We start from the raw sequence: 24,409 nt of genomic DNA, 5'->3' as shown, positions 1-24,409 counted from the left end.
TTGTATGCCAGTGCAAATAACATGATGCTTTCACTGTAGCCATTTTTGGTTTGCACTTTTCCTCTGAAGAGCTCAACATACAATAGGACAAAAGGGGGAAAAATACCCTCCTTTCTAGCCAATAGCCCTAAAAAAAGATATGGATGTACTAGTTTACATTTTATATCTCAAGATATATGTGATAAATCCTAAATAAAAATAATGAATTTCAGAGTTCATTTAATGGATTTTTGGCATGAGAAGTTTTTTCATTTATAGAAATAATGCTCTAATTTCAATTTTCTATTTTCAAATATTCTATTTTCATCTTTAGGCACCTAGAGTTGGGAGGTCATCTTTCTAGTATCACTTGAATTTCCTAATGTATGATTTATTTAAAGTGACTTGAGGGTATTATTCTGCCAAAATAAGAAATGATAGGAAGAGAGAATAAGGGATGTGTGTGAGGATGGTGTTTGAGAATGTGATATTGAGGATTTTTAGCATCTCTTTGGGGTTGTAATATCAAGATGAATTTATCGCTTACCATAGAAAACTAAAGTTTTCTTAGGTTTATAAATGTGTGTTTGCACACAGATAGATGAGAAGTGCTTACTGGAACTGATATTAAGAGAAGACCATGATGCACTAATAGCGAAGATGAGCACCTGGAATTTCCCCATTTTTGAAGTCATGGAAACGCTGGGAGGACGATCAGGAAGGATCCTGAGCCAGGTTTGTTATTCTCTGTGTATACAGAGCTCTGAGGCTTAGGGCTGGAGGGGCCTTGGGAGGCCCCTCGGGCAGGCTCCCCTTCACTTCCTACATCCCTTTGATCACAGGCTTCCATGTGAATAGCTTCAGTGACCCCATGAGGGAGTTCCTTCCATTTTGAGCAGAAATAGGCCTTCCATATAACTTCTACCCATTGGTTCAAGTTCTGTCCTCCAGAGTGAGACAGAGCAACCCGCCCATCTCCTTTTTCTAAATAATAGCCCTCATGTGGATGGGGAGTCGTAGTTTGATATGTTGTCAGATAAAGTCACTATATTTGAAGAGTTCTGTGTGTTAGAGGGTGAGGAGATAAAGAGACTATATTATAAAGAATAAAATGTGTCAATAAATCATTTTTTCAAAAGAATTAAATAACAGCCCTTTAAGCTGTTGTATCTCCCTATGGACTTTACCTTAGGCCAAATAGTCCTAATCTTTAAACTGTTGTTCCCATAGCTTCCTGGTCCCTTCTGACTGCCCCAGTTCAGTTTATCAATGTTCTACCTGAAATGCACTACTCAGAATTAGACATGGTTCTCCATATATGAGCTGTTCCACACAATATGGTGGGGCTATGGCTTTCTGTTGTCTGAACATTATATCAGTGCAGCCCAAGTTTGTGGTAACTTTTTATTAGTAGTTCTACTAAACTGTTGTCTTATACCAAGCTTGTGTTCAGCTAAAGTCCCCAGATCTTTACCCTATCAGCTACTGTTAAACCAAATCCTCCCCTGGTTTATATTTGTGCCATTGAATTTTTAAAACCTAAATGTTGGGTTTGCCTTCAAATGGGAAACAGAGGACCAGCAAGATGAGGGAAGTTGCCCAAGGTTACACTGTTAGAACATGACATCCTTGGTTCAGTTTTAGACTCTTTTTACTACGTCTGACTGCCTCCTGTAAACATGGATAAGCCCCTGGGGGGAGGTGGGGGGGAGATGGAGAGAGAGGAGGGGAAGGGAAAGGAGGGAGAGAGAGGGGGGGAGAAGAAGATGGGGAGGGGAAGAGGGAGAGTGAGCTCTTAGGCTTCTGAGCCCTTTTGCTACAACAGCCTTCTTTGATGCTTGCTTTTATTCTGATGTGCTTGAGAACATTAGAAACTATTTTTTTTTTCAACTCTTCTGGGAGAGTGAGCACATGACCCCATCTTCCCTCTGCCCTTTCCCTTGCTTTTGAGTAGAGTTAGAGTGGCCAGGTATATACTGATTAATATCTGAAACTAGTTTCTCAAAACATAATACTGCAGGGGGATTCAACTTCATGGGATCTAGGAAGGCTGAGCAACAACTGGTTGTAATGTATTGATGACTTGGTGGCAAATTGTGACTTCGTGTCAGGGAAAAACTCAAGTAGAGTGGCCTATGTCTGGAAGCAGTGGGCTTCCTCCTCTTGGAATTCTTCAGTCCGAGGCTGAGTGGCCACTGATGTGTTGTAGTGAGATCCCCTTTCGGGTGGTAGTTGGAATTGGTGGCCACTGAAGTCCCTTCCAACTCTAAAATGTTGTGATTTTGTGACTTTATTGATGTTAAATTTTATCTTATTAGCTTCAGCCCAGATTTTAGCCTGTTTCAGACATTCTAAATCTTTATTCTACTCTCTGTATTGTATTAAACATCCCTTCCACCTTTTTGTCATCTGAAAATGTTCTAAGCATGTCTTGTGTAGATTCTTCTGTGTCATTCTTTCACTCAGTCATTGCTAAGTTCCTGCTGTACTTAATGTATTGTGCTGAGCAGCAGGAGAGAAAAGAGGAAGAAGTTAGATCTGATCAAGCTTCACAGGCTATAGGAGGGGGAGACACTGAGATCTGTGTGCACTAGCCATAGGTCATTAAGAAATGTGTTGGACTGGACAGGTCACAGGATAGAGCAGTGTGATGCTACATCAGAAGACAATTTAGAAGTCTTTTAAGTATTAAAACATTTTTGCTAACTTATTAAATTATTAAAATATTAAATATTAAAAATATTTTTCTAAGATTGTCCAGTACAGCTCTAATTCAGAAAAGGTAACAATAATCTCATGTGTAAATAATAGGATGCAAATGCAAAGTATGTCTGACATAATTGGCTCAATGCTCGTTGATGAGCTGTGCTAATGCCTGGGAATTTAAAGTTGTTAGGAATGAGGATTTGTTTAAATTAGCTATTTCCATATAGACATGCAATTTAGAAGATTTAAATTTTGTGTAAATTGAGTCTGGTATTAATACTGTTTCAATTCATTTTGGTCATTAGTAGTTATTTACAAGTGCTTCTGGTGCATAAAATATACTGGGCCTTGTAAATATATAGGCAGGAAGGTGAGTTCAAATCTGGCCTCAGACACTTACACTCACTCAGGCCCTGTACCTTGGGCCTGGGCAAGTTGCTTAACCTGTTTACCTATTTTCCTCATCTGTAAAATGGAGATAATTATAGCACTTACCTGCCAAGGTTGTTGGGAGGATCAGGAGAGATGATATATTTGTAAAGCAAATGGAGGAGCGCCTAGCACTTATTGGGGGCCGTGTGCGTGCTGACTGCTGTCATTGCCAGGCATCTTGTAGGTATCTCTGTTGATTGGTATTGAATAGGAAACTTTAGATGTTATTTTATTTTAACAGAAGCCGGTTATCTGTGAGAGAATGATTTTTGTACTTCATTTTTATCTCTATTCTCAGGAAGTGCAACAAAATCTAAAAAGGCATCTTCTGTCACACTGCTCTAGCAGATAACCATTTTGTCCTGTCATTTTTCATGTGTCATAATATAACTCACTGACACCACCAAGATAAAATAGAAAAATTTCCATGTTCATTTAAAACGCAATGTAGATACACAAAGTAAATATAGAATACAAGAGAAGTGGAAATACTGAATAATTTTTATCTGCTTTTAGTAATTGATGTTCATCTTCCTCATCTGGGAATTTTTTATTTTTAAAAATAATTTCTGTCGGGGCAGTCAGGTAGCACAGTGAGTAAGATCACTGGCCCCAGTGTCAGGATGACCTGGGGATCGAATCCGGGCTCAGACACTTAGCACCCACCCAGAAATACCCAGCCATGTAACCTTGAGCAAGTTACTTAACCCCAATTGCTTAGGGCGGCCAGGTGGCACAGTGAGTAAGAGCACTGGCCCCAGAGACAGGATGACCTGGGATCGAATCCAGGCTCTGATACTTAGTACCACACCCAGAAATAACTGGCTGTGTAAGCTTAAGCAAGTTACTTAACCCCACTTGCTTTAAAAAATAGTAATAATTTCTGTTTCTTTATGATTTTATTGATTAAAACAAAAAGATTATAAGGGTATCAAACCTAAGTTTCATTCTCCTAGATTTTAAGCAGTACCATTGCATGTCTTAAAGGATATCATTGTACCAGAGTATATTGCTCCTTAGAATATTGGTCCCTTAGGCAGGGACCACAGAGAACATCTAATTTAAACCCATACCAGAAGCAGGAACCCTCTTTGAATGTCCCCAATATTGAATCTTTCCAGCCTCCACTTGAAAACCTCCAGTGATGAGAAATTCAAAACATTCAAAGGCCTCCTCTTCTACCTTGATATTGTTGTTCTTGAGTAGATAGACATAATAATCATAGATTGTTAGACTTAGAAGAACACCTTAATGGTCGGTCATCTGTCCTACCTGCTCATTCTACAGAGGGGGGACATTGAACTTTGCCAGAGTTCAGGCATCTGTTTAGTGGCAGAGCCTACCTAAGAACCAGGGTCTCTTGGTTCTTTGTCTAGTAATTTTTCCATCATAGTGGGTTCCTTCTTTAGTTCAAGTCCAGATTATTAATTTATTCTGTTTTATGTGCCTTTTCCCACCTATTGAAACATTTTGTAAACTTCATATGAATTTGTTTGAAAGTATAATCCAAAGTAATTGCAGGTAAAACTAAGTACATTATTCTTAAAAAATAAATAAATAAAAGAAAAAGAAATCCAAATCCAGTGAATGAGATATTTAGTTAATTTCTCTCCTCCCTCTCCCATTTTTTTTTAACATTTTGATGGAATCATTAACATTTACAAATATTGCATTTCAGAAATTTTCCCCTTGGTCTCATTCAAGAGATGAAATGTCTTTTGAAAAGCTGGCCAAAGGCTAATTTAGTTTTACTTGTTAAATATAGATAGATATAGATAGATTGATTGTGTTGAGAGACAGGGAATTTTCTAATTTTCAAAATTCTTTTACCTATCTTTCTAGAAAGAGATAATATACATATTGGATAAATACTTAACCTCAAGAGCAGGTGGATTCAACTCCCTTCTCAGACATATACTGGGTAGGGTGGTCTTAGACAAGTTAGGTAACAGTGACATTGACAGTGACAGTGCTCTAGGAAATTCTTTCCGATAAGATCTGATGTACATTGTTAGCATGAGTTTCTTCACTGGGAACTCCTATGGATCTGTGATATCATCAGTTTTGATGTGTCCCAGTGATGCAAATTCTAACCTATCTGTGTGTGCCCTTCCTGTGGAACCCTTCTCTGTGTCCTCCTGGAAGTTTAACAAAGTGGGTCCACCCAACATGTGGAAGGCCCTTTTCACTTTCTCCTGAAGATACCCTGACTGCTCAGGTAGCTACCCCATCTTCTTTTCTAATCATACATTTCCTTGATAAAACCATTCATCTTCTTCTTCCTCAAAGTTCCATACATTTCTCATTGCTTCTAGTTAATTGTCTCAATTTTTTCAAGGCTGTCATATTTCATTTCTTGCTGCCATATGGTCTCACTTAGTGTTAGAAAGATGGGTCTTTGTTTTTAGAGAAAGCGTGGGCCCCTTGAAAGAGCTTTTCAGTTTTCCAAAAGCAATACACTTCATTCTTCTCTTGCTCAACTTTGGGTCCACCTTGTCCCTCTTCCTGATCTGTGCACTGATAAACACATTGACTTATAAGCTCTCTCTGTTGGCCATACAAGTACATGTCGTGATCTGAACAGTAGAACTTCTTCATCCACTTGGCCTTTTCTGTTTAGATGATCAAGCTAAATTCTTTCGAATGGTTTGCATCCCTCCAAAACCTGCCTATCTCTTTTCTCCAGTTTATATGACATATTCATTATTGCAGTTTATGTTGTCATTCAAGGCTATATCAAGTGACTTTGCCACTAGCCAAGTAGTTGTATGACCCCAGACAAGTTCTGTATTCTCTCGGTTTCCTCATTTGTAAAATAAAGAAATTGGACTGGTTGATTGGTAGGTTCCCATCCAACTCAAAGAGTGACTTAGGATTTATATATTCCCAATTTCTTTGTAGATGGTGCCCTATAATTTTTAAAAATAATTTTAGTAGTCTTCTAAGATGACAGATTGGGGAAGGGGAGGTTTTAGTGAGGTATTAACTCAATTTAATGATCTAATAAACAGGGTAATATTTCTATTTCTAAGTGACTACAAAACTAAAAAGTGACATGTCTTTAAATGGACCATACCTGGTTATAAAGTATAGGAATTCTGATCCTTATAATAAAAATTGTTTGAATTTATTCTTAGACTATGTATACCTTGTTTCAAGACACTGGTTTGATGGACATGTTCAAAATTCCCGTTCCAGAATTTGTGAGCTACTTCCATGCCTTAGAAAATGGCTACCGGGATGTTCCTTGTAAGTATAAACCAGTATGTAATAAGACTGCAATGTCATTGAGTCATAAAGGGAAAGTACTCATTCTGAAATGGTTAGCTGCTTCAGACAATTGTAGTAGTTCTGAAAATGCTCAACTTAATTATTTTTAAAAGAAGGTTTTTTCTTCAACATTTCTGAATGCGCCAGGATGTCTCTCTAAAGAATGATTTTGAGGAGAGTATGTGCTTCCTCATTTGTTTTTCTGACAGGTTAAAATTGGAAAATATGGGCATCATAGTATGACAGTAAATATATCTAAGTGTGTCATCTTTCTTTTTAATAAATAGAACAGACCACTAGGCCTCTTTCCTCAAATTCCTTGAAATAACTATAGCTTTCGTTTTTGTATTGTGAGAAATTTTTAATGTTCTAGGAATTGAAGTCAGTCTTCTTTGAACATAAGTCTGATATTCTTCCACAGTCTGTCTACACGCAGATTTCTGGCCTGCTTATGCACTGTGGGGATGAAGGCACTACATACTTTTATGTTGGACAGATAAAATAATCTGTCATAATTCCCACGTGTAGAAGACATCTTGTAAAGCTAAGAATTTACCTGGGAAAATTAGTGAATCTTTTGTTTATTAGTTAGGGAAAAAATAAGACTACATATGGAAACTTTGAAAATCTCTCCCTGGCTGTTCTGTGGGTAAACATGATATTTACATTTATCGATATCTACACGTAGCACTTTGCATGGGTTATCCTGTTGATCCTCGTCAGACACCCATGTCAGACTGAGACGTCATCGTAGCTCAGAGCTGGACTAAGACTTTGGGGGCTGAATATAGAAGGGGAGAATTTACAAAGCACTTTTCTAACCACAACCCTGCGAGGCAAATATTAGAGACAGAATCATCCCCATTTTACAGATGAGCAAACTGATGGTCATAGAAATTATGGTCACAAAGCTAGTGATGAATGAGAAGGTGATAGAATTTGTTAGAAGACACCTCAGTGGCCATGTAGTCCAGCCTATGCACAATAGGACTTTCGTTTCTGGTCTTCCTGATGAGCCATCATCTCACCTCTACCTGCAGGTCTCTTGGGAGGGGGAACCCACCACCTCTGGAAGCAGGACATTCTACTGTGGTTGTAACATTAAACCTCAGCTTGCCTCTTTGCAACCTCTACTCATTGTTCTTGGTTCTGCCTTCTGGGACCATCTAGGACTAGCCTCATCCCTCCTCTGTCTGAGAGCCTTTCACAGTGTCCCTCCTGGCTCCCTGTCCTCTAGGCTCCTCGTATGCCCATTTCCTTCAACTAGTCTTCATATGACATGGACTCAAGAACCTTCCCATCCTGTAAGCCTTCCTGGGGACATTCTCCAGATTAGCAATATCCTTCCTAAACTGTGGTGCATGCAGCTGAACATAATCCTCTGGATGAGGGCCCCTCTTCTGAGGGGGAGGAGAGTGCAATGGGAGGACGTCACTTCTTCCTTCCCAGAAGCTGTGCCTTTTCTGGGGGGTCCCATTATGACACTGGTGTTTATCATTGATCCATCATGCTGCACGTTCATTGAGCCTGCAGACTGCCAACAATCCCCAGATTGTTTTCAGAACAAGTGTGCTTAGCCATACCTCTTAATTTTATATTTGGAAGCTAATTTTTGTGTACCTAAGTGTAAGGTTTTTACATTTATACCTGTTGACTTTCATATATTAGTTCCAGTGTAATACAGTTGGCTGTCAAGATCCTTTTGAACCTTATTCTGGCATGTACTATGTTACCTATCCCAACTTGATGCCATTTGCAGATTTAATAAGCATGCCATTCAAACCTTTGTCAAAGTCATGGATAAAAAGGTTATACAATATAAGGCAAATTATAGATCGTTGGGGTATTCCACTAGATACCACCCGGCATAGTGACATTGAACTCTTAACGATTACTTTTTTATTCCAGCCATCCAACCAGGTCTGAGTCCATGTGACTGTATTAAGCAACCCATACTTGCACTGAGAAGATCAGGTCCTCAGAGCTCAACTAATGTTCCTGAGAGCCTTAGGGGTAACCCAGGGGACTGTGGAATTGTTCTCTAATAACTCATCAACTATCTTTAATCCAGTGTTCCCCCCCCCATTTCATTCACACAGAATGTCTAACTACTGATTAGTGCCCAAATATAATTTTGATCAGTTGATATCCCCTTGATATCACAAATGACCAGTTTATATCTGTTAAGATTTTTACTGAGAAATTACATTAAAGGACAAAAGTACAAAGGCATCTCTCGGTCCCAGGGCATACTCTCCCCCTACACCTGGGTCCCAGGGGGTGACTCAGGTTTAAAGTGGTAGCTACAAAGTTTTCCTCCCATCCTGCACACTTCTGGGTGTGACCAAGGGAGGAGTTACTTCCTGGCTTGCCTGTCATGGTGTCTCAGCTGCTGGGTCAGTCCATTGTTGGGCTAAGCCAGGCAGGTGGTGCTCCAGGCATCAGTGGTTCACTGGGCGTGGCTGCTGCAGCTTCAGCAGATCTACTGTGACCTCTAGTGTTGACCTGTGGTGGGTCTTGTGACTTGTTGAAGACCACAAGGTCTTTCTCTCTGGGATGCTCATTCACCTAGGATCAGGGAAAAATAAACACAACAGAGGTGGAAGAAACAAAGGTGCCATGTATTTGAGGTCACTAGCCTTTCTTTCTCTGCACTGGCCCCCATGGACAAAGGGAAAGTTTGTCTGTGAGTGCCTTTGTTATTCATATGCAATTCTGGCTCAGCTGTTGATTAGAAAGTTTTTTGTCACCATGCAATAAGCACCTGAACTGTCCTGGCTTGGGGTGGGACCCATGATTCCTGGGCCAGATCTCCAAATTTTTACTTTGACTTTATGGTCAGCAGGCAGAGCAGGTGGAGCCCACTGACCAGTCCCTTGTTACATTCTGTCAAAATCTTGACCAAAATCCGGGCAAATTATATCTCTAACATTTCCCTCATCTATAAACTTAATTCTGTTGTCAAGAAAGGAAATGAGGTTCATCTTACATATCCTGTTCTTGTTGCAGCTGGACTTGCTCTTTGTAATGGCCACTTCTCTCTAGGTGTTTAACAACCATCTCTTTAATGATCAAGTAGAAATCATTGACCTAGAGTTTTCAGGCTTTATTCTTTTCCCTTTAAAAAAAATTTGGACAGCTATCCTTGTTAAATTTTGTGCTATCCCTTTTCCCAAGGCCTTTTTCCCTCCTCAGGTCACCCTCTGCCTGTGTTCAAAATATGAATGTTTATTTTATGCATGACAGGACTGCTTTCTACTAGGATTGTTTCTCCTTGCCTTCCTCTTTCCCCCCAACAGGGATTGGTTTTTCCTAAGAAGTAACAAAGCCAGTCCAGGATGTGATGCAACTAGGTCACCTGGGGTGTAATAAGTTCCACCCCCATGGGGAATTGGGGACCCTCTGACTTGGTGGATATCTGAAGACCAGATGAACTAACACAATGTGCCTTGTTGACCACACCCATTTCCACATAAGAGAAAAGGTGGGCTATATGTATAGAAGCTAAGTGCCACTATATCCTTATTGCCAGTCCTTGCTATGTTTGGGGTTAAGTAAACTCCTTTTGTAACTGTTCAGTGATTTACCAATGCCTCACTTAATCCCCAAATCAAATCTAAACCAACAGTTTGCTGTCCCCAGGCTGCCTCTTATAATGGCAGATGAAACTGTCAGTGTATTTGGAGTTACTCTGTTTTTCAGACCTAAGGCCCAGTAAGCAGGCTGGGCCCTGAGCTTAGCCTAACAACAATCCTTTGTGCTCTGGATGGTCTTACCCTGCACAGCACCAGGTGTTCACTGAAGGATTTATGATTTTCATATTAATCAATAACTACTTAGATTTGTTGGAGCTCCCCCTATTTCCCAGGGACCTGCGAGCCAAAATACTGCAGTCTAAAGTTATCCATCAAAATCTCCTGACATCCTAACAATTCCTAAATTCCTCTGCTTATGTAACCAAACCAGGTACTACACTCCTATTCCCATCACGCTCACTCTGCTTCTGTACCCCATTGAATAATCACAAGGCTAAATGACCCTTAAGTCAATCAACTTAAGAACTGTTCCTACAGGACCCAGGAACTCTTGTGTTGTCCACACAGGAGCCTGCTGTGGGAACTGCTAAGGAAGAGCGTGTTGTTGTCCAGCTCACTTGTGGTTTTTTTATGTATATAATATCTGCCTTTGCCCCCAGCATGTTAAGCCCTCTTTCTTGGGGTGGGGGGAGCTTCCATTTTCAAGCATTTTCCTCACTCTGAAACTAATTATATTTCTGTTTAATCCTTGACACACCTACCTCTGGCCTGTTTTGTTTGGCTCTGACCATAGATAGAGGCTGATTCAGGTTCAGTTGACATTAATTGGTGTCAGAAATGGGACTGGACATGCACCTGGGTCATTGAATTCTCCTGTACCAGTGGGAATGAACTAGGTGCATTGGAGATTTATTTCTCTGGAGTCCAACCCCCTTTGTCTGGCGAGTCCTCTGCCCTTTGTTCCTTCTCCAATCACCTGGGCTCACCTTTTGATTATGCTCACCTTTCTTTGTGAGGAAAACTCCAGGGCCCCTCCTTTGACCCAGTTCCAGTAAGGATATCCTATGCACACCTCAGTTCCTTTCTGCTGGCCTATGCAAATTTACTGCTGTGTGTCTCTGGTTTTTTTTCCTGTCCCCCTCTGATTAATTGGTCTTTCTCTGATTGCTATGTGTGCCTCTGGTTTTTTTCTGCAATTCTCAACAACCCTGTATGCCTCGAGTCAACCAGGTAAAATTAGATTTGCATGCTTTGTTGTGCATTAGCCTTCTGTTTGGAGGTGTCTTGTCATTTTGTCTGTTTTTCTCTTTGTAAAATGTCAAATGTCTGTGTCATGTTTGTGTTGTGAGCTAGATTTAAAATACAGCCAGCCAGAAAAACTTCTAAGGGCTATAGCTAGAGAGTTTAGAACATTGCAAAAGATTAATAGCTTTCATAACCGAGGCTGTTGTCCTAGTAAGTAGAACTAGCTCCCACTTTAGACTTTCCTTGGGAGATTTGGTTATAAGAAAAAAAGAACTTGTCATTCCAACATGGGCCAAGTTGGAGTTACAGAAATAAAGTCAGTTAACCAAAGTTTGTAGAACTGCTACAAACATCTTAGCAGACTCAGGAGGTTTGGAGATTAATCATTAAGGAGCTTGGCAATTCGTCATTTTAATATCGCAAGAGAGAACTCCTGAGATGTTGGAGTAATTCCAGGAACTCCTTCCATTCCAAAACATCTTAGTAAGTTTTGGGGGTACTACTGTGTAGAATTTGTTTTAAGGAAAAAAAAGGATTAAATTTTATGAAGTTAATGGTAAATGAAATTTAGATCATTTTTTTAACCTGAATATTAAGATGGAAAATTTCACTGGTCTAGGGCAGAGAAAGAAAGCTAGTTTGGAAGTAATTCCAGAGTGGTGAGATTGAAGAAATAAAAAATAGTTAAATGGTTTGCATCTTATGGCAACCTCTTGTTAACCCTTCCTTGACTTTTCAGTTTTTATCCTATTTTAGCCCATTCCTCTGGGTAAGCTAAATAAGAAGGAATGGTACACTGGACTTATGCTTATATTAGAAAAATGAGAGACCTAGGGAAGGTAAAATCTGTGGGCATTCTGCCAAAGGCAAACAAGCAAACAAACAAAACAACCAGCAGCAACATTTAGAGTAGAAAGCCTTTCATTTAGAATCCTGACTCTGGTCCCTGTTCCTTATGGATCCTTGATCCAAGCTCTTCTTCTCTTTGGTATCTCCTCTGGGAGATGAGGGGCGGCAGACTTGGCACAAGTTCCCTTCTGTCTCTTAGTGTCCACTTGTGTCCTTCCTCCTCTCTAGGCCTCAGCTGCCTCATTTTTAAAATAAGAGGGTTAGATTAGATGAACCCTAAAGCCCCTTCCAGATTTAAATCTTTGGAGCCTGTAGTGCATATATTTTTTTTCCAGAGGACCAAAGCTGGTCCTGCCACTCTACATTCGTTTTAAAATCCATTGTAGATAATTATGTCAGAGTTCCTTTACATAATGGAAGTCTTATGTGAAACCAGGGACCACTGGAGATTCCCCTGTTTCAAGGACAGATTCTAGGTAAACTCATCATCCATTGGGAAGCAGCATGACTTTTCAAGCTTGTGAGATTTATGGCTCCTAGGGAGTCATGTTATGAGGCCACTGGGGCAGTTCTGATGTAATTGAACTTTGAATTGGGACAATCATCTCCAGTAATTTGTATGTGGGACTTTGAGGCATCAGGGTGCATCATTGGGCAGGGAATCAGGAGACTTGTGTTCAGATCCTGGCTCTCTCATTAACTAGCTCTGGTACCTTTCTCTAGAAAATTATGGCTTTGGTTTAGGTGATGAATAAGGTTCCTTTGAGTTCCAACAAATTACAAAATCTTTAGGATAGTGGTTTTTTTTTTGTGAGATTGCTCTGTTCAGCCTTAGTGTCTTGGAGAAAATGGGAACAGCACATACTTCTTAGGGTTTCAAGTTGAAAAACAGAAAAATGTGTTTAAAGAACTAGAGTTTCCACACTTCTGTTATCACACAATAGACTAATTTTAAAATCCAGATGACGTGGCTTCAGTTGTGCTGGAGGAAATAAGTTTATTCTCTTTCGCTTCAGTGTGAGACGCTTCTGTGTGGTGATTCTCTGACAACAATCAGCCTTTGTAGTTGTTTTCCTGTATCAAAGTAATGCAGTTGTTACCTATATATTTAGAGCCAGCATGATCAGGAAATGAACTGAGACCATAAGATCCTGTGTGTTCACCAAAGTTGTTCTTACTCAAGGCTGCTCAGACACTTGAATCCCTCATCTCCCATAGGCACTGGAGCTGGGCAAACTTTCTGGCAGAATTAATGAAGGTGCACAGATTCATTGCTAAGGCTGTTGTCCATTTTTGATGAGGCACCATCTTCCCAGAAATATGGCAATGTAAAAGGAGCTACACAATGAGAAACCCATAGTAGGAAAAAGGATCATGTCTTGTGCACAGCAGAATAGATGTTCCACTTTGGTGGTAAAGAGATCTAGTTGGCCCCGCCACGGTCAGCTTTTCAACCTGATTGGCAGAAGGCTGGGCACTGCCGGCTCCCACAGACTGTGTGCAGCCCTGCCTCCCCCCACCCTCCCACCAGCCTCCAGCGTCCACTCGATTCCATGGTCAACAGCGAGTGACTCGGCAGTCCAGTCTTTGAGTTCTTTCAGGACCTAAGGATGAACTGCATCTAGGTCAGGGGATTTTGATTCAAAATCTCTTCTCTCTTAGTGTTTCTTACTTGCTTTTATTGCATGTCAGTTCCCTTTTAGTCATTTTCAGAGTTATCTGAAGCCAAAGCAGAAGTAAGCAGCCTTAGCTGCCTCCTGCCTATAGTCATTTCCCACCATCCCACTCACCCCCAGCAATGTCCCTTCCTGATCTGACTGACCCTCGTTGGTCTTCCACTAGAGCCTGAATGATGCCTGTGCCTCGGCTTGTCATGAACTCCAGCATCACCAAATACCTGGGCCTGCCCTTCCTTCCTGCTTCTCCTGTTGCGTGGCCTGGCTTTCAGCTTCTTGGCTAGTTCGTTGTTTGGTGAATTCCTTGTGCATCCATGTTGATCTCTTCAGACAAGTCTCAGTACTCTTTCTGATTGGAATTGTTTCCCTTTGTGTCTTCAGAGGTTTATTCTTGAGTATCTCCCTTCCTTCCTAGGCTGATTTTCTCTGAATTATTTTTGTCCGTAGAATGCTATCTATCTTTTCTCTGAATCCTTTGAAATTTGCTTTTCCAAAATCTAGTGTGTGTGTTATATTATGCCCAGAGCTCCTTTCCTCTGTCACAAACTAGGATGAAGTGGTTACTTCCCTATAAATTTCCCCTAAGCCCTTTCTCCCCCCCCCCCCCCCCGCCATCCTCAACAAGCATTTGCTTCCTCCCTGTTAGTAAGAATCAGATCTAGAACAGAATTTCCTCTTCTGTGTTCCTCCAGCTTTTGAAGGATAATATTATTACTAAGGCAAGTCATTCGTTTTTCTTCTTTTGGGAGAGGAGAGGTAGAAGAAGAGGGAAAGAGAGGGGGAAAACTATGCTCCATGAGATGGTAATTTTTATACCCTATTTATTATAGATTCATAATGGCATTTACCACTTAAGAATAGTGTTTTTCTTCTTTTGTAGAGACTATTTTCTTCTAAAAATAGGAATAGTGATTTAGGAGGACATGAAGAATGCCCATCCCAGGAGGAATAAATGGGCTGCTGAGGGGGTGGAAGCGACTAGAGCATTTGATAATCATCCAGAAGTCCAAAGAGCAGATTTCCAGGGCAGCTTTTGCTACCTAATCATGTGCGGGAGGACTTAGCATTTCCTGTTTCTTATCTATAAAAGGGAGAGAATGCTTCTCTAACTTCTCTCCCAGAGTTGTTTGGAGGAAAGAGCTTTGTAAATTGTGAAGGGATAACCATCCGGCAATACCAACACACCCTGAGCTCTTCCTACTGCCTGTGCCGCTGGGAAGGAACAGAGTTATGCTCTGGAACGTTGTGACTCGATACTAACTGAAGAGATTGAGATCCACGTCTTACTGAACAAATAATGGACCTGTAAGAATATTTTCTGGGTGATCTCTCGTGTTCTAATGAGTGTGTAACAGGAGTTGTTCTAGTGAGTATTTTATTTGGTAAATCAGAACTCATGATTACTTGGAATTTTTATTATAAGAAGTTATATAATGGCTCCAGAGTCAGAAGACCTGAGTTCAAAATCTATCCCTAATCCTCACTGTTTGTGAGTCCCTGGATTAGTTATTTAAGGTCCCTGGGTCTCAGTTTCCGCATTTCCAAATTGAGGAGGTTGAACAAGATGGCCTCTGAGGTCCCTTCTCGCTCTGGATCAGTGATCCAGTGGGTCCCAAAAAGAGATCAGGACTTGATTCCCAAAGTTATTTCCATGGTAGGACATGGGGACATCAGCATTATAATACTGTAGCAATAACCACAATGCTGTTGGATCTGAGAATAAACTCCTGATGTGGATAGCAGTTTTTCTTTAAAAAAACTATTTCAAAATATTTGCTTCTTGAGATTTTGTGATATACCACTAATCATGTTATCTTTTCTCTTCCATTATCCTCCAGATAGCAATATAGAGGAAGAAAAGAACTTTTAAAAATCCTTGTTAGGGCTGGATGTGCTGTCCAGACACTCCTCCCTATTCCTGGGGAGGCTGAAGCTCAGAAATTCCTTGAGATCAGGAGTTCTGAGCAGCTCTGGGCTAAGCTGATCAGCTGGTTGTCTGCACTAAATTTGGCATTGATATGATGAGTCCATGGCAGTGGAGGCCACCTGACAGCCCATGGAGGGTCACAAATAGAATAAGCTGTTTGGGATCCAGTAGGATCAGGTCCATGAGTAATCCTTATTTGCCAGACTGGGAGAGAGAGGGATCCAGACATAAAAAAAAAATGCTTGTTTATGAATCAGTTCTGAAGACTGGAGGTTGCTTTTATTATGTACTTTGAAAGCAAGCTATATATAATAAAAAGTCTGCAGTTTCATGTACAATCTTCCCTTTCTGTTCTAGGATGTATATAGAGATGTCCATTTTATTTAGTGTTTAACTTCAGAATAAAAGCAATGTGCTATGGGGAAAATGCTTGTCAGCTTTAAGTTTTGTCTTAATGTTACTAGGAAAGCAAGTGGTCAGAGTAATCTCTGGGAAATGACATTTTTCAACACGTGGGTGGACATGTAAGCTATAAGTGAAAAAAGAAGAGAGTGATAAGAAAAAAATGTATAAAATGGACACAGTACTTTTCTTCTTAGAGATCTTTTTAGAATTTGAACAAAATGATAAGACTTTTTAACATCTCTTCAGTTATCCATTTTTCATAGTCCTTTCATGCATAGTAGATTATTTATTTCTCTGATGTTTTAATGATTTGCAGATCACAATCGTGTCCATGCCACAGATGTCCTGCATGCAGTGTGGTACCTGACTACTAGGCCAATTCCTGGATTTAAACAGATCCGTCAGGATCTTGTGAAAGTGATTCGCACAGGTACTGCTTTCAGTAGAGGAGTGTTTAAGGATAATTATTCTGAGAATAAGTTAGGCAGTCTAGAAATCACCCTGTTATGTCTTATGGACAATTCAGTAAGTTCTGCTTTAATGGATTTTTGTTAATAAGGTTAACCAATTATTTTAATCCCTATAGAAAAGTCTAAATTAATTGAGTATTATTATATGGTGCTCATATTACCAAGATTTTTGGTTTGGGGATGCAGAGGTACAGGTTAAGAACTAGTATCGAGCTCTGTGTTTTGGCATGACTACTTAATACCCAAGCCTGAAAACACACCAGATAGGAATGAGGAAGACACTCGTAATGGATTTGCAAATGAATTGGACTTTCTGATAAGCCCATACCATAGAGCTGCTGCTGGAATGGTAACCCCTTTCTCTCTTCCTCTCTCTTTCTCTCTTCCTCTGATTTTTACCCAATTTCTAGGGTTCTGTATCTCAGGATAGACAAACTCTTCTTCCCTAGTCACTTGAGACAAATGTTAAGTATTTCAGAAAAAGAACTTCACCAGCAACCATAGAAACAAGGTCAAATAAAAAATATCAAGTGCAGAAGTTTACAGAACATTTAAAAACCTAGAAGATCTATCTAGCAATAAATGTCTGGCACATTTTCCTTATCTAATCCTTTCTTTACCATTCTTACCACCCTGTCACGTGGGTTGACTTTGCCATTGTGTAAGATGCCGTTCCATCACCTTTTGCTCTAATCCAGGTCTGTCTCAAATATGTACTCATTGCATCGATCTCTCGGCCAACTAGCCCATTCATGGCCACTTCTGCCAGCACCTGAATAAGGCCATTTTCCTTTCTTTTCCAGAACCAACAATCTGCTTCCTTGTTGTACCTCCCAAAGTTCTGGCCTCCACAAGCTCTTGGCCTGTTTGCAGAACTGGAAGGAGTGATACCAGCTGTGTCCAGTTAACATTCAGCCTAGAGTTTCAAAGAGTCTGGAATATCCTTAGATAGTACCAGTAACAAAGCAGGAATCCTCTCATATATAGCACACTCTGGATAAAATGTGCCAGCCAGCCTCTAAATTCTGCCAATGATAAGAAATTTGCTTTCTCCCAAGGCAGGATATTTTATTTTCCAGAATCCTATAGTTATTAAATTTTTCCTTCCATCAAGCCCAGACCTACCTCTGTAGCTTCTACTCAGTGTTCCTATTTCTGCCTCTAGAGCTGTTAAAAACAAGTTGTTAAATTCTACCATGTACCAGCACTTCAGGTCCTTGGAGATGGTAATTATGTTCTCCTTCCTAAGTAGTTTCTTCTCTGGGATTAATGCTTCTGGTTCCTTCAGCCCATCCTTCTGTGATGTATCCCTTGTCCATTCTGTGGATGAGAAGAGGTGCCAAGCCCTCCTCTGAATGAGGCCCTTACCTTTGCCGGCCGGGTCCAGCATATCTGCTGAGGGAAGGTGAAAAGAACCAGACAGTATCTCCCATCTGCCCCAAAGCAATGACTTCAATCTGTGCCAATACCAGGCAACCTCTGTATTCTGCTGCCAGCCTGATCTCCCAGCCAGGATGTGAAGAACCTCCATTGTAGAGGGACAACCTTCCTTTTAGCTGCTGGCCTTCCATCTCTTGCCATACCTGTCCCTTGAGGGAAGAGGAAGAGGAAAGTTGGTGGGCAACCAGACTTCTTACTTCTGTAATGCCAATTTGACCTTCTTCTCCTGTTGTGCTCTTTCATGCCTAATCTCCAGCCTTTGGAGGGAGGAGGAGTAGTGAAGGCGAGTCTCCCAGATGGCCAACTATGCCCCTCTAGCCTCATGCTGTGCCTGTTTCTAGCCTGCATTCTACCCTCCTTTGGGAAGAGGAGTGCTGCCCTCCACTCAGTAATGAACATTCCCAAACCTGGCCATACTTTTCATATTCCCCATTCTACTCCCACCTCCTGATTCCTTATTCCCATTCCCCTCAACCTTCTCACCCCAAAGTTTCATTCAAACATCCTCCAGCCATTCTACTGTGCCCTCTGGAATGCCTATTCCATAAGCAACAAAGGCCCTTTCTTCCTACATCTTTTCCTCTCCCACTCCTTTCATCTACTAGCTATTACTGAAATCTGTCTCCCCAACCGATGACACAGTCTCTCTGAACACCCTTTCTGATACTGGCCACACCTTCACTCATTTTCCTTGGCTCATCAATCAAGGCAGGGGAGTTGGAATACTCTGCTCCTCATAACTCTTTCCAGGTTCTGCTCTTTCCTATTCATATCTACCACCCAGTCAGAATCCTGGTTGCTATCGCTTACAAATCTCCAACTCACTCCCCTTCCTTCTTCAATGAATTGGACACATAGATCACAATTTTCCTCAACTCCTTACTTAATAATAGGAAACTTTGAACATGCTTTGACTTTCCCTCAAATACCCTAGCCACTCAGTTCCTCAGTCACTTCCCTTGACCTGCTCCTCTACCTCACCTCAGCCACATATGAAGATGGTCATTCATCCTCTTGACATTGCCATCACCTTCATACCACCTTTACACTCACAAATTCTGAAATTCCCTTCCCTGAACATAATCTATTGACTTTTCACCTCTCCTCTACCTCACTTATATAACCCACTCCTCACCTGACCTCCAGGATCTTGGCTCCTCAGTTCTTTCCCAGGATATCTGCCCTGCACTGGACCCTCCTCTTTCCACCTTAACTCTTTGGTGAACCAGTTCAGTTTGATAGTGTTCTGTCTTGAGTTCCTAGCTCCTTTATCATTTCACTGATTATGCCCTGCAAAGCCTCGGCCTTGGTTCACTCCTACCATTTACTGCCTGGACTCTAGTAGGGATTGAAGCATATGTTTCTGGTTCTTTGCTACCACAAAGAATACTACTATGAATATTTTGGTACATATAAGATCCTCAAGATCAGTATGTTTTGCTTTTATAAGCTCAATAGAGGGATCATTGGGTCAAAGGAAATAGAGGCAATTTAGTCACTTGCATAATTCCATGCTCATATCTGGAACAGTCAGACCTAGTCATAACTCTACCAACAATCTCTCTGAAGAACAGATTTATGCAGATTATGTCCATTGTAAGGTCTCCATCTCCTATTACAGAATAGATCTCTTTCCTCACGGCAGTATTCTTCAGTGGAATCCCCTCCCACCATAGAATTAAGGTATCTTCCTTTCTTTCCCCCTGAATCCCTCCTTTTGCCATTTCACCCATGTTTCTGTAGCCTCTCTTCTTCCTGAGAGACTGCAAGAATTATTTTCTCTTCATTGTTTGCCATGGACTTGATTAGGACACATTACACATCTCCCCCAATCTTTTTTTAAACTCCCTTTTATTGCCCCCCCCATTCCACAGATAAATCTCACAAAAAACAATGATTTTAGTCCATTTTTTTTCATGCCTGTTCCTCACTTCTGTTTAGGTTCCACTTTTATCTTTCTCTCTTTGTGCACAGTTAGAAATCTCTTTGCTTTTATTGTTAAGTCCATAGTTGACGGTCTCTTTTTTTTATTACTGCCCCCACTCACCCCTGCCCCAGGATAATTTATTCAATTTCTTATACTATCTTTAGTAACTATATTCCCTCACTTTTCTTGTGTTTCTGTTGTCTGGGGTGTTTACAAAGCAAATAATTTGCTCACTCTAGAGTCTTTTTGTTGTTGTTAGGAATGCCTCAAGTGCATTTTAAAAAATTGAATGTCCATCTTTTTTCATTAATGATTAGGCTCATGTTTAATGGGAATGTCACTTCAGATTGTATGTTGAGCTCCTTTGCCCTTTGGGACACATCCATTCCCTTCTGGGGTTTTTGGTGGGTGCAAAATAACCTTCTGTTATTCAGATTTCTTTTTCTTTTTAAAAAATATCTTAAAGCCTTTCTCCTGGTTGCTTGCAGAATTTGTTGTTTGTCATTGGGATTATTTAAATTAAACCACTGTGTGTCTTTAGGGTTGTAGCATAGGGTTTTGTTTTTGTTTTTCTGGAAGCAGTCTGTGAATTCTTTTCAGTGACTCTTTATTTTCTGTATTTAGAAGTCCTGGAAAGTTTTCTGGTAGTATTTCCTTGCATTGTGGTGTTCAGGTTTTTTGACTTTTGATGTTCTTTTGGAAGGTCTTTGATCCTAAGGGTTTCTACACATCCTGTTTGTCCTCAAGATCAATATGTTTTGCTTTTATAGAGATATGTGTTATTTATAAATTTGTGATTTTTGCTTCTCTTCTTCCAAATTGTCCTTTCTTTCTGTGTATTTGTGTTCCCAAATAATTGTTCTTTCTTTTGCTTCTCTAGAGACTCACCACCATGGATTCATATTTTTCTATTCTGTCAATTATTTCAGCTATGCAGGCCATAAATTCTGCCCTCGTGATTCTTTTTTGAATCATTCAGAACATCTTACTGTGGTTCCATGCTCTCTAGGGAATCTACAGAGTTTTTTTGCTTCATTTTACAATATTGATTGAGAGATGTTTGGACTTGTTTAGATGTCCTGGTGACCATTTGTCCTTCTGTTATTAATAGCTTCCCTGTTGGTTTATATACTTGTGCCTAGGGCATCTGTTTTCTTTTTTCTGAGAACTTTGATAATTTCTGTCTTTTTTCTTTTATATTCCACTATCATTAACTTTCTGACACCTTTCACTTTGATGGTAGATACTCTGGGGGCTGGTTCTCAAAGCTGTCATAGTCTCTTTCTATTTTGGAGGGACACAACTGAACTTAGCTGAATACCAGTATCCTTTCCATCAGGTCTGGTGCCCTCCCCCTCAACTCCCCACAAGCAAGATGCTTGAAGTCCTAGCACACTCTCACTTCAGCTTTTTGTTGTTTGTCCTTCGTTCTCAAAGAGGACCATGACTGCATCGAGGTGATACCATGACATTTAAGTGGATTGGATTTAAGTGAGGCAGGGCTGTGCGAAGTCACCAATCTCACTTTCTCCTCCAGAGCCATCAGGGTCCAGTGGCCTGATATAGATGGCCCAGGACGGGCAGCATTAAAGTCATTACTGATGGGACTGCAGGGAGCAGGCTGTGCCACTTTGTCTATTTGTAGGGGTTGGTAGAAGAGGGGATGCGGAGGTAGGGATTAGATTAGCCTTGTATGGTATTAATTTATGGTATTTATATATATATATAATATTAATTTTATGCTGTTACTTTATCAGGTTCATTCTTACTTCATTAGACTTGGCATATTGGCCTGTGGAGGCACGAGTAATTACCTCTTGCAAATAATTCTTATTTTTGAAAGTTTGTGAAGACCAGAGAAAACGTCTAGTTCTCCATCTTGTTAGTCATGTGACCTTGGCATTCCAAAAATGCTAAGATAGGGTGGAGTGTTGCTTCTAACTTCCAGTACCAATGAAGGGCAAGCTGGGTTTGTTCCTCCACGTACAGCTCTGTCTTTCTTTGTTGCTCATCACCTCTGGCTTCTGGTTAGTCTAGGAACACCATGATTATTCTATCTTGGACTACTATCATCTCTAGAACCACATGGTTCCTCTTCTCCTGGGGTTCTGCTGTTGTTTGGACCTTGCAGATATGCCAGCTTCTACTACAGGGAATTAAGTTTGAGTGTCTTCCTCTCATAGCCTTTGTTCCTCTCTCGCTTTTGAATTCTCTTTTAAAAGCCAAGTTCAGGCATGTAGCCTAGGGTTGTAAGCTGGTTATGAATCAGTCAGTTATCCTTAAAATGGAAATAATGAGTCAAGGAGAACCTAGGACAAGAGAGTTCATATCCCATTAGTGGAGGTTTCTTCGGTTTCAGAACAAAGAATCCCTATGCTTTAGCCTGATTAACCTGAAAGGCAAGTAGTTAATATAATCTGCCTCTTGGGAATACCCTGTATAAAATAGAGAACCCCATCATTAAGAAGACAAGATTACCATGGTCAAGACATTTAATCTCTGTGTCCCAGGCAACTCTGATGCTATTGAAGTGTGCAGTCATTACTAGTTTGCTATGATAGAGAGACTTTCCTTACCAGAAGAACCCTATACCAGTGAAGGCCTGAGTCTAGCAACTACGAGAAAATCAATCCTGTCATTGCATGGAGAGAATGATAAGATTATCTTTAGGAAAAATAAGGCAAGTAATCCTGAATGTCAGGAAGCTTATCATGATGATGGACCCTTCAGGGACCAGTTTGGATTCTTCATCTTCTGTGAAGCTTCCCCAAGTCACATTGACATTTCATTCCAAGAGTTATTGATCACTTAGCTTGTTGTCCTCTTAACATATTCTGGTTTCCAAGAGAGTTCTTTGTTTCTGTGTCATACTGTCTATACTAGACCTTAAGGTCTGTGTGAAGGCAGGAGCTGAATCTTATTTCTCTGTATGTCCCCCAGTGTCAAGCCTTCATTTTATGTAATAGATACTTTATAAATCTTTGCCTTGAACTGAAAATAATGATCTCTACTTCTGCTGTTTATTTCCTCCACAGAATATAGTAGTGGACTTTCTCCTATACGCATTTCATACACTTCCTCCAAAAGTTGCCCAATGACGGATCCAAACTATGGCTGCGTGGCACTGAACATCCCTGCCTTGGAGCTTATGGCTCTTTATGTTGCAGCTGCTATGCATGACTATGACCACCCAGGGCGGACAAATGCGTTTTTGGTGGCTACCGGTGATCCTCAGGTAGGAATGATTTTTAATTACAAGACTTGGGGAGGCATAGTTAAGAAACTTTTTAAAAAATTGATATAATTATATAACAGAGTTAAATACCCATTGAACCCTTCATTGATTTTTAAGGGATGTTGGTGTGTGTCCTAAGGAAATGGTCAAAAATCTCCCCCTTTGGTTTTCCAGATGGACATAGTTCGATGGTTTATGAAAGACTGACACTGCTATGAAAAAAACATTGCAGCTTTTTCTGTATGATTTTGCTTTTGACCTGGAACCTGAGTCTGATTCTCTATAGTCTTTCTTTTACTGTCACTTAGATCTTTGGTTCTTTCTGTTTCTTGAACTCTTTTTTTTATAAGCTAGATCCAGGCATGTGGCCCAGGATTACAAGCTAGTTATGAATCTGTTAGTTATCCTTGAAGTAGAAATAATGGATCAAAGAGTACCTTGGACAAGGAGAGTTCAGACCCAGTCAGGGAAGGCTTCATTATTTTCAAACTCTCATACGTTAGCCTGGATTTTTAAAAAGCAGGAAATGGATGGAGGAAGGATTCTTCAGTCTTCCAGAAAAGCTGTCTCTAGGCTGGGTGTGACTGTGATGAAGATGAATGACATCGGTAGGTGAGATCTTTTTTATTTTGTTTGTTGAAACCTTAGGACAAAGTGCAGACTGCCTGGGCCTCAGCAGGGCTTCTGAACATGCCTTATAAAATCTCGCATAGATCTGAGGATGGTGATTGAGTATGAGAAATCTAATGATGCAGTTTGTCAAGGGCTGTTCCACATGCCAAGCACACAGGTGTGGGGATACGCTGGGCCACTTTTAGGCAGCTGTTAATGCTAAAGTGGGAATGTATGTTGGCCAAAGGTTCATTGTCAGGCAGTGAAGAGTAATATACCTCCCCTGCCCTTCCACCTTCCCTTTCTTTCATTCTCTGCCTTTGAATCTCACTTCTGTGGCTCTGACAGTTTTTCCTGCCTTCCTCTCTTCTGTTGTTGTTCAGTAATGTCTGACACTCTGTGACCCCATTTGGGGTTTTGTTTTGGCAGAGATACTGGAATGGCTTGCCATTTCCTTTGCCAGCTCATTTTATAGAAGAGGAACTGAGGCAAATGGGGTTAAGTAATTTGCCCAGGATCGTTCAGCTAGTGAATGTCTCAGGCTGGATTCGAACTCAGGCAGTTGAGTCTTCCTGACTTCAGGCCAGGCACTCTATTCATTGTACCACCTCTTCAGTCTGCTTAATTTTCTTTGCTGCAGTTCCTTGGTCTGTCTAGACAAATCCCATGTATGTGTGTAACCCTGGAAAAGAAGTGGCTT

General features: G+C 40.6%; 1 protein-coding gene across 1 annotated transcript in view; it reads left to right on the top strand.

Moving 5' to 3' along the window:
• The window catches only part of PDE3B (phosphodiesterase 3B), a 163,423-nt gene that overhangs the window by 122,446 nt on the left and 16,568 nt on the right, over positions 1-24,409 (top strand). The window contains exons 9-12 of the mRNA XM_069091150.1: positions 577-714; positions 6,255-6,366; positions 16,342-16,455; positions 22,898-23,097. Coding sequence (XP_068947251.1) covers positions 577-714; positions 6,255-6,366; positions 16,342-16,455; positions 22,898-23,097 — 564 coding nt within the window. The remainder of the gene's footprint in view (positions 1-576; positions 715-6,254; positions 6,367-16,341; positions 16,456-22,897; positions 23,098-24,409) is intronic.

Source organism: Petaurus breviceps, unplaced genomic scaffold (assembly GCF_028583685.1).
Source record: "Petaurus breviceps papuanus isolate PSGF00001 unplaced genomic scaffold, PetGlider_PUasm1.0 188, whole genome shotgun sequence".
Taxonomy (NCBI): domain Eukaryota; kingdom Metazoa; phylum Chordata; class Mammalia; order Diprotodontia; family Petauridae; genus Petaurus; species Petaurus breviceps.
This window is presented reverse-complemented; position numbering and strand designations above follow the sequence as displayed.